Source organism: Dendroctonus ponderosae, unplaced genomic scaffold (assembly GCF_020466585.1).
Source record: "Dendroctonus ponderosae isolate FM_Combo_2020 unplaced genomic scaffold, Dpon_F_20191213v2 Dpon_F_20191213_3, whole genome shotgun sequence".
Classification (NCBI taxonomy): Eukaryota; Metazoa; Arthropoda; class Insecta; order Coleoptera; family Curculionidae; genus Dendroctonus; species Dendroctonus ponderosae.
The window spans coordinates 5,856,114-5,864,997 of NW_026018508.1; the positions used below are offsets into that span (position 1 = coordinate 5,856,114).

The 8,884-nt window shown below is 32.1% G+C and overlaps 2 protein-coding genes across 3 annotated transcripts in view; one reads left to right on the forward strand and one right to left on the reverse strand.

Annotated features, from left to right (window-relative positions):
- The first annotated feature begins 368 nt into the window (after nucleotides 1-368).
- On the forward strand, nucleotides 369-5,269 carry LOC125504005 (lebercilin-like protein). 2 transcript variants are annotated; one of them, XM_048665282.1, is made up of 7 exons: nucleotides 369-602; nucleotides 2,323-3,001; nucleotides 3,055-3,311; nucleotides 3,369-3,710; nucleotides 3,919-4,199; nucleotides 4,697-4,929; nucleotides 4,985-5,269. In XM_048665282.1, the coding sequence occupies exons 1-7, from the start codon at nucleotides 532-534 to the stop codon at nucleotides 5,159-5,161; spliced, it is 2,040 nt and encodes a 679-aa protein (XP_048521239.1). In that variant the 5' UTR covers nucleotides 369-531; the 3' UTR covers nucleotides 5,162-5,269. The 2 variants fall into 2 exon arrangements, with proteins under 2 accessions (XP_048521239.1, XP_048521240.1); XM_048665283.1 differs by having other exon boundaries at nucleotides 539-613.
- Nucleotides 5,270-7,993: 2,724 nt separating this feature from the next.
- Nucleotides 7,994-8,884, reverse strand: part of LOC109543653 (iron-sulfur clusters transporter ABCB7, mitochondrial) — a gene marked incomplete in the record, with an annotated part of 19,919 nt that continues 19,028 nt past the window's right edge. Inside the window, 1 exon segment of the mRNA XM_048664582.1 lies at nucleotides 7,994-8,856.

Genomic DNA, 8,884 nt, shown 5'->3' on the forward strand with positions numbered 1-8,884 from the left:
TGTGTTTTATTTACTTTTACTATAAAATGTTGCTATGCCGTTTTAACTATGCTAAATATAAGTTAAGTAGCATGAAAAAATAAGAGGTAAAAATAATATGAGGCAAAAATTTATCAAACCTCAGCTCTCAATAACTAGTCTACTCCGATGGCCTGTCTAGATGATTGAAGTTAAATCCTTTATGTGTTTTTGTTTGTTTGTTGTTTTATTGTGTTGTGTATTGTTGTTTTTTATTTATGTCATAATAATTTCCTATTCAGCGAACTGAACAAACCACTATACTATAGTTCACGTTCACCTATATATTCGATGTAAGTCAACCAGAGTTTCTTTCTCCACCTGATTATAGATTTTTAGTTACCCAGCAACGTAACTTTTCTACACAAACTGACTTTTCGCAGTGCAGTTTTTAATTGTCAATTTACAACACAAAACTACCAAAACGGGCTCTTTTGTATAGGGGGTTTATTCATGCTTTAATCGGCGAAATAATCGAATAGTCTTTTATTCCGCGCAAAGAGAGAGTGAAAAATGATGTCAACCAGTTGTGCGAGCAGTGTTTCCGGCCACAAATTGTCGTCTCAAAGCCAAAACGATAATCGGTAGGAATACTGTTAGTACTCCATTACTATTTGTAAGCTTCAGCCAACCCACATACACTTTCACTTCATCAGCATACTTTTTTTGCTCATATTTGAGGAAAATTTCAATAGAAGCTCGGATGTTTATTATTCGGTTTTTTACATTTCAAATCTTTGTTCCATAAGTATCACTAAGAATGCAGCTTTATTTGCACCAACGGCACAGAATAAGTATTTATTGCGTTAGTATAAAAGCAAACTACTCAGAAATCTGCATTAAAAAATCAGCCATACAGGATGAGAAGTAATCATTTGGTAAACAAACTCCGGCCGTAGATTATCCGATACAAACGAGTAATAAATTCACCAAAAAATAGAAAGCTGTGTTATTAAGATAGAGTGATATAAAATCTATTGAAAGAAATTGCATACTTATATGTGAACACACACGAGTTCACACACACAGTTTCTAATGTCTAAATAACACTAGTTTTACTTTTGGTGATCATACATACTGCGAGGTAGGTATTTGTTCAAAAAATAATAGCCCACAGTGTTTTTCAACATAGAAAAGCTGCTACGGTTACTTAGATAAAAAATATAAAATTTCCCTAGTAAATTAAATAAACATCAATTCTTTCTTAAGAGATATCGTTTTTTTGCGTAGTGACTAAGTAAAGTAAATCAAGGATTTTTTTCGTCTACTTAAAATGTGAGTCTAATGTGTTTCACCTGTAAATGGTAAACTTGTGCCAAAAAAGTGAATATGCAGCATTTCCATATTATAATCATACAGAGCATTTATAACTTGAGCAGTACCTAACTCTTATTTGAATGAAAATAATCATATCATGGTATTTCAAATTAGATTGTTTATCAACAAAGAAAATATTTTTTTTCGTTTGCAAAATTGGTAAAATTATATGGAATTATGATTTTTTGCAAAAGAATGAAAACATTTATATTATAAAGTAATTATTAAATTAGTAGTACTGAGATAAAAAGAAAATAATCAATAATTAACCTTTACTGGGCTATACAAATATACTGGGCTTAATAAAACTTAATTAAAATCGAAGAACAGACAGGAGAAAACAGTGTAATGCTATTGAGATTATTTGAGTTTTATAATAAATTTATTTCAATGTGTTTTTCAGACAAATTTGAGTAAAACTTTTGAAACAGTTTCTATTAAATTAGGGATGCGTTATCTATTAAATGCTAAGATTTTGCCAGAAAAGGTTTATGAGTTTTCCTTATAATTCAGGAGATATTTAACATTAGAGCAAAATTGGTGGCATGTGGAATTTAGTAACCAGGATTAAAATCAGGCAGATATTAATTATCAATATTTCAGAAGCAGTAAAAGAAACCGCAATGCTTGAGTAATGGGAAAGCTTTCCGGTATTTACAAAATTTAATTTTACTTGTTTACCGGAAAAATTACTTGTTTTATTGCATCAGTCAAAAGTTGCGTATTCTAATAAGCTGAGAAAAAAATTGTCAATTCTGTCCATTTGTAAACGAGATTTTGGTACATACTTTGAACAAAATCCCTATAGTTTCCTAGACTAGATAGTTCAAACCGTTTTCGAGATTCCAATGAAGTGATCTTAATTTTAATGAATCTGTATACTAGTTGGTATTCACTAAAGCAACAAAGTCCCATTTGCAACTCTCTACTACTAATTACAAAACAACAAATTTTTAGTTACAACTTTTTTTTGGCACACTTTTTCAGAAGCAAATCGTGCGATACAAACTGCACTTCGAATTCGAGCTGTTTTTTCAAGCGAAGAAAACCGATGAATCCGCTCGCCTACTCAATGCGTCCCACAATTCACAAGGTAAATAATCCAGTTAAACAGAGAGTGATGTCTGCAAAGCTTTTGAAACTGCGCCAACTGCAAAGCCAATTAAATGACGCCAATTTTCATTTGGCCGAGGTAGCCAGAGAAAATCAAACGTTGAAAACTCTGCAGAAAAGACAAGACAAAGCTCTTTCAAAGTATGAAAACACCAATTCGGATCTGCCACGGCTCATACATTCACATGAAGAGGAAATCCGAGTGTTAACTGAGAAAAATAAACATTTGAAGAAAGCGGTAAAAGATTTGATGGAGCAGCTGAAGCAAAAGGAGGATGAGTTGAGTAAAGCGAGGGAACAACTGGCGCATCTGGAAAAACTGAACAGAGACAAACATCTCACCCAAAGGGAGAAGCTGACTGATTTGATGGAAGAATGTAAAATCAAGCTGCAGAAAAGCGAAGAACAAGTGAGTACGTTGAACAGGAAACTGCTGCTCGAAAGCAAGTCTTCGAAACAAAGGTTGAACTCAGAAATTGTTAAGCATAAGCAATGTCAAAAGGAGCTGTTGCATGCATTTGATGAAATCGATCGACTTAGTGGCTTATTAGATGTAAGCAGGTAAATTTTTAAGAAGGCATAAGATTGCGGTTTCATTTTTTTTAGGCCAAAGAAAATATGGTACGTCCACGAAATTCTAGATTTAATAGAATGCCGATGAAAGAGCCCATATCAATGACGACTTTAAAGGCTTATCAACCAATAAACAGAAATTTTAGTAATGAGAAATTACCTTCCCAAACACCCGTTACCGAAGTTAAGCTGGAGCCAATTACGAATGGAACCAGTGCCAAAGACCTAGAAAATATACATCGCAAAAACCAAAACGAGTTCAAAGCTCCAATGGAAAATATCAGACAAAGGTAGCTCTCAAAGCTCCCATTATTTCCCCATTTTAACCATACATAAAAAATATTAAGACTTTCAGCAGGCTCAGGAAAATTCAATCAAGATACTAACAATGCTCACCCTCAAAGCTCAGATGTGTCAACTGAAAGTAGTGACAATTCACCAAGTAGTTTCAAGGGAAGGCCCAAAAGCTCCATGAAGTTGGAAAAACTTCCTTGCGTGCAAGAAAAACAGAGAATAAGAACGAAAATGAAATCAGATAATGATGACACCACAGTTGAAATTAATAATGAGAGGATGGTTCCAAGTAATGGTAGTGACGAGGAGGATGAAGATGTGAAGAATGAAAACATTGTTGTGTGGTACGACCGGAATAAGCAGGACTTATCAACGGACTGCATTAATAGCGTCAGGTACTTTTACATAGAACTGCAGTAATTTTCAAAATTCTACTCTGGTTGAGCTGATGCAGAAAAACTTTAACAAATTTTTTATAGTCATTAAAAATACAACTGTTTTTTAAATGCATGTAGTTCAAAGGCATATTTTCATTTGGGGAAACTTTTATATTATTTGTAATTATTGAGTAATATGACAATAACTGAAAACTGTAATTTTTAGACCCAAAATAACCCAACAACATTTCGGAGAGTCAGAAAAAGACAGTTCGTCAGGAAATACCTCTGATGCTGATTTTAGAGAGACGCTTCAGCAAATCGAAAAAAGTGACCATGAACAGGAAAATTTACTTGATCAGTCCGAAGAATCCAGAAGAGGCAGCGATGGGTCCACATCTGCGAGTGTCGAATCCGAACAAGATATCGAGAAAATGGCCGAAAATTTAGATATGGCTATACAAAAAGCTGCCGATAATTCCAAAGAGGAATTTGATAAAAATTTAAGTACGTGGACCCCTCATTTAGCATTAGCACATTCAGCTTAATGCATCAGAGTCAATTACTTACAATTTGTTTAAATCACACATTTTTTTAAAAATTATCAGATTATTTATAGAATTTATTATATTTCATAATAATTGTTATGATTATATGTCGGAATAGGCACTATTTACCCATTTCAACGTAATATATTTGATTGTTTTGTTTCTAAAAATATGGAATACACTTTACCCGGAAGTGCGAAAGATATTGAAGACACATTAACATTCAAGAGCTATATAAGTGTTCCCCTTAAATATATTTACATTCCTTTGCTCCATTGAATCTAAATAATGCAATGTAACAAATTTTATAATTCAAATCTCAAATCAAATTTTCAAGTAATTTTCCGTAATTCAGACCTGGAAACCTTGGAATTGGGTTGTTGCGTTTTTAATGGCGATTTTCAACTCATGAATAACTTTCTCCTTCTAATAAATATTAATTACTTTTGCTTTCAGGTGATTATTGTACAGACGTACTGAGCAACGTTAAAAGTTGCAGTAAAGTAATAGAACTTCACAAAGATAGCTTGAAACACTCCAAAAACGATACGCAGACTCTACTGGAAACTTTCCAAAATACTGAAAAGGTAGAGGCAAAACTGAAACACTCATTCTTCAATTTGGAAGATGATATGGATTTCGTGAAAGAAATTTTAAATGAAGAACACAAATTTCAAATGGAGCACAAAGTAAATGTAAAGTATATATGGTTCTAAAATATCTACAGGCTACGTTTTCTTGCAGGGTAATAAATCGTCTCGCGAGAAAAATGGAAAAATGGAGAAGAAATCGATGGTAAACTTGGAGAACAAGAAAAAACTGTTGGCTACTCTGCGCGCTATCGATAATGACGATAGTGTGGATGAAAAACATGAATCTGTTGCAAAAGACTTGTTTGGAAAGGTCCACGTCAGAAACTAATTTTCAAATTTAAGAACTCTAAACACCTATAAATATCTACTTATTTTTATGCATATTTCATATATTTATGTATGTTATTTATGTAAATAATAAAGGCTATTATGTGTTTTTACTTACATTATTACACTAATATTTTAAAACAAAAATTGTGTTTGATATGTATCCAACAAAACTCTTTATTGGACGTAAGTAGATATACTTACAGGTTGATCGAAAATGGATACCAGAAAATTGAGTGGTTCACATTTTAGGGAAATGGAAACTGTTTGAAAAAATTGAAAATATGAATCTTAGATGAACTGTGTTATCACACAAAGGAATTCAATCTGAGGGAGGAATATTTTACTAAGAGTAAAGATACAAGAGGCCATAGAAGTTCTAGATGGAAAAACTATGTAGCAGGTAACTAAAAAAGTATTGATCTTTTTATGATTATGCAGCAGTTTGAAAAACCATTATTTCGTGAAACATTTTCCGCAAGTTGTTAATTAGTTGTTTAATTAGTTGTTTTGAAAATTACAAAACTTTCAAAACAACATAGAGGAAAAGTTGCTATTCTAAATTCTAAGCATATTCTAACATTATTTTAAGCAAAAACATATTCTGTCCATTTCTGTTGAGTTATTTAAGTTTAAAGCAGTTAAGAATGCACGTTTAAAAAATAGTTAAGCTACCTACCGTTCAGCTGCCTATTCCTGTGTCCAGAAAGTCCATTGCTGTCAATGCTAGTCTCAAAATGAGCACTCAAAAAAGTCCACAAAACCCGCATTCCAAATATCCAGTGACTACGTCTAGTCGGAGTCGGCGCAGGTCAAGATAGCAGATCCATTGTAGGGGTTGTCAGAAAATTTGAAAAATCGCGTTTTTGTTGTTCATTTAGCACGGCCGGTAGAGAAATTTCCACGTTACAATGAAGAAATGCATTTTCTTTCAGAAAATAAGTCATTTTTCGCACAAAAGTTAAAAATTGTGGCAATTATCGAATTTTTAACGGAGCAAAACACGCACTGTCGTTCCCATCCACCATTAAACATTCACTAATTCAACGAAATGACATCCGGACCGACTTGCTGTTCAAATCTTATGCAACTGTAAGTATAAAATGATATTGGAAAAATGTTTATGCGGTGTTTTGTGTTTAAAATGATTTCATGACCAGGTTTGATGAATCTTGTGCAGTACGTAAAATAGTTTTATTCAATTTCGAATGAATGCCTAATTAGCCTCCAAGCCTCAGTGTTTTACATTTAAATGAATTTGTTGAGGGTTCTTCAAGAAACTTTATCTCAAACATCATTTTTGAGATTCAAGCAATTTTCAACACGAAATTTAGTGGAGTTATACGGGAAGCCCGGTATAAGGTTTTTGCTGAAAGTCCCACTTACTTGTTAGTGAGCCCCATTTACTTCTGAGACCACAAAATGTTATTCGCCTTTTCAATTAAAGAAGAAAATGTACAGTCCCTTAAAACAGCCATTTAATACGAAACTTTGTTCCTTTATTTACTCTTTAAACTTTTTCGTTCAAAGAATTGTCAAGTTTTGCGACCACTCAATTAAATTGATAAATGTGAAACCTATTTGACGAATAAATGCCGAAATTGCACAGTTAGTTTACGTACTTTGTGAAAATCAGTAAACCTATTAATAGAGTCTATTTAAGCAAAAAACCGTAGAAACCTATCTTCACTACCCGATATTTCAGTTACATAAGATTTAGCAGTAAGTCTATTTCGATGTGACTCAGTTGAACTAGTGACTGTTTAATCGAGTATCGGCTTGCGTTTTGCCCGGTATAAAAATCGAAAATTGCCACAAAATTTCAATTTTTTTGCAAACAAATACTGATTTCCTTAAAAAGCAAGTTCGTATACATTATTTCGTGAAATTTTCCGTGCCGTCGTGTGGTTTTGTCAAAAAGCTATTTTTTATTTATCACTAATCGAATATCACATGAATATTTGTGAGATTAAAGTGCGTCTTCGATTTTTGTGAACTTTTTCGAGTGCTCATTGAAGTTTTCGTGACTAAAGCAATGGATTATTTGGATACAGAAATGGGCAGATGAATGGTAAGCGTAATTTTGCTAAACTCTGATCTCGGATGATTTAATCTTACATGTCCAATGATGAAATATTTTTTTGTTTCTTCTACTGATAAATGAATTCATTATTCCTTTCCGCCACATAAAGGCTGACAATGGAAAACATTTTTCTTTATTCTGATTTTTCTCTGTAGCAAAATACTAAAAATGTAACAAAATTACTGACAAATAAATATTCGGACGCTCTTTAATACGTTCGCCTATATTAAGGCAAAGTTTAATAAGAAGTAACATCAACTTTCGGCTTTGCCCGGCCTTGATACGTTGTACCTTTGAATCCACTAGAGTCTGGCAATATTCTGGGGTGAACAAATTCCAAATTTCAGTTGTTTTTGCCTTTAATCCTGGAACTGTTCGCTGAGGATCGTTGCGCAATCATTTCTTCATGTGATGCCTGAAGCAAATCTCTTTTCCCTAAAAGTAACGTTACTCCGCATTTCCGTTGTCCAGGATATTTTAGATTTACCCCAATTCAAACGTTTTTGCATTTGAACAGCTGTAAATAGTGGCTTTCCTTTGTCTAAACCGAATGCAGATAAAAACAATAAAAAATAAATACTCTTGGAACTTACGCAACATAAGAGTATGTAATTATGAAGTACACTTTATAGCATTTTAGGTACAATCAATTCAATATACTTAACTGGATTGTTCCTGGATTTATTGAAGATTTCCTATTCATTAAAAGGTATCGGCTTGAAGCTGTTTAGTTAAATAAAACGAATCTCGTACAAGGTGTACAATTTATTATTGCCCTAAAATATTTAATTAGTTCAAGGCTTGGTCAATTTTCTGTACATAGTTGACCTTAAAAATAAAATATACTCTAAAAAAATAGTTCGTTTAAAAACGAAATATTATATTATTACTAATAAATAAAATATTTGTTTAACAAAACACTTAAAGTTGATAAACAATAAAAATTTTGGTATAATATAACCAGTTAGATATATTTTAGAGTATATCGAACTCGACTTATAGATATAGGACATTTTAGAGTAGTTTTAAATTAGTAGCAAAGAAACTTCGCTATAATGTTCAAGTAAATAACCAAAAAACACGTTGATTTCTCAATCACACGAGTGATTAAAATTAAAATAAAACTTGCACGTCTTCATGACAAATAATACAACTACTTTTTTAAAGTAAAATATTTAATTTGGCTTGCCAGCTAAATAAATATATGGAAATGATTAGCAGTGTCGCTGTTTTTAATAAACATATTTTATTTGTGTTTTATAAGTGCTTTCAAATGGTTTTGTTAACCCTATTAGTTGATCAAATATAGTTGTATTCGTTCCTGCCATATATTAAATATATTTAAGTAATTATCAAATCAGCTGCTTGTAAAAAAAAAACGTTAATGTACCTTAAACTGCATGAGAAGAAATCTAAATTTAAAACCCAGAGTAAAAATAGAACAATTAACAAATTATCTTTGAATGTGTTAAATAAACGTAACGTATTAATAGCAGGGGAGATCATCTAAATAACCAATAAACTATTACCTAATAAATAGCCGCATTTCTGATATTCAAGTGAAAGTTACAATATTAACAATAAAAATTAACCACAAACAATTATTTGTTAATATTATTATAATATTAAACAATAATATTT

Excerpts from the sequence above, each read along its gene's own strand:
- LOC125504005 (XM_048665282.1), top strand. The coding sequence starts at position 532 with ATGATGTCAACCAGTTGTGCGAGCAGTGTTTCCGGCCACAAATTGTCG. Across the intron at positions 3,711-3,918 it reads GACTGCATTAATAGCGTCAG|ACCCAAAATAACCCAACAAC; the intron begins GTACTTTTACAT and ends TGTAATTTTTAG. Across the intron at positions 4,200-4,696 it reads GGAATTTGATAAAAATTTAA|GTGATTATTGTACAGACGTA; the intron begins GTACGTGGACCC and ends TTTTGCTTTCAG.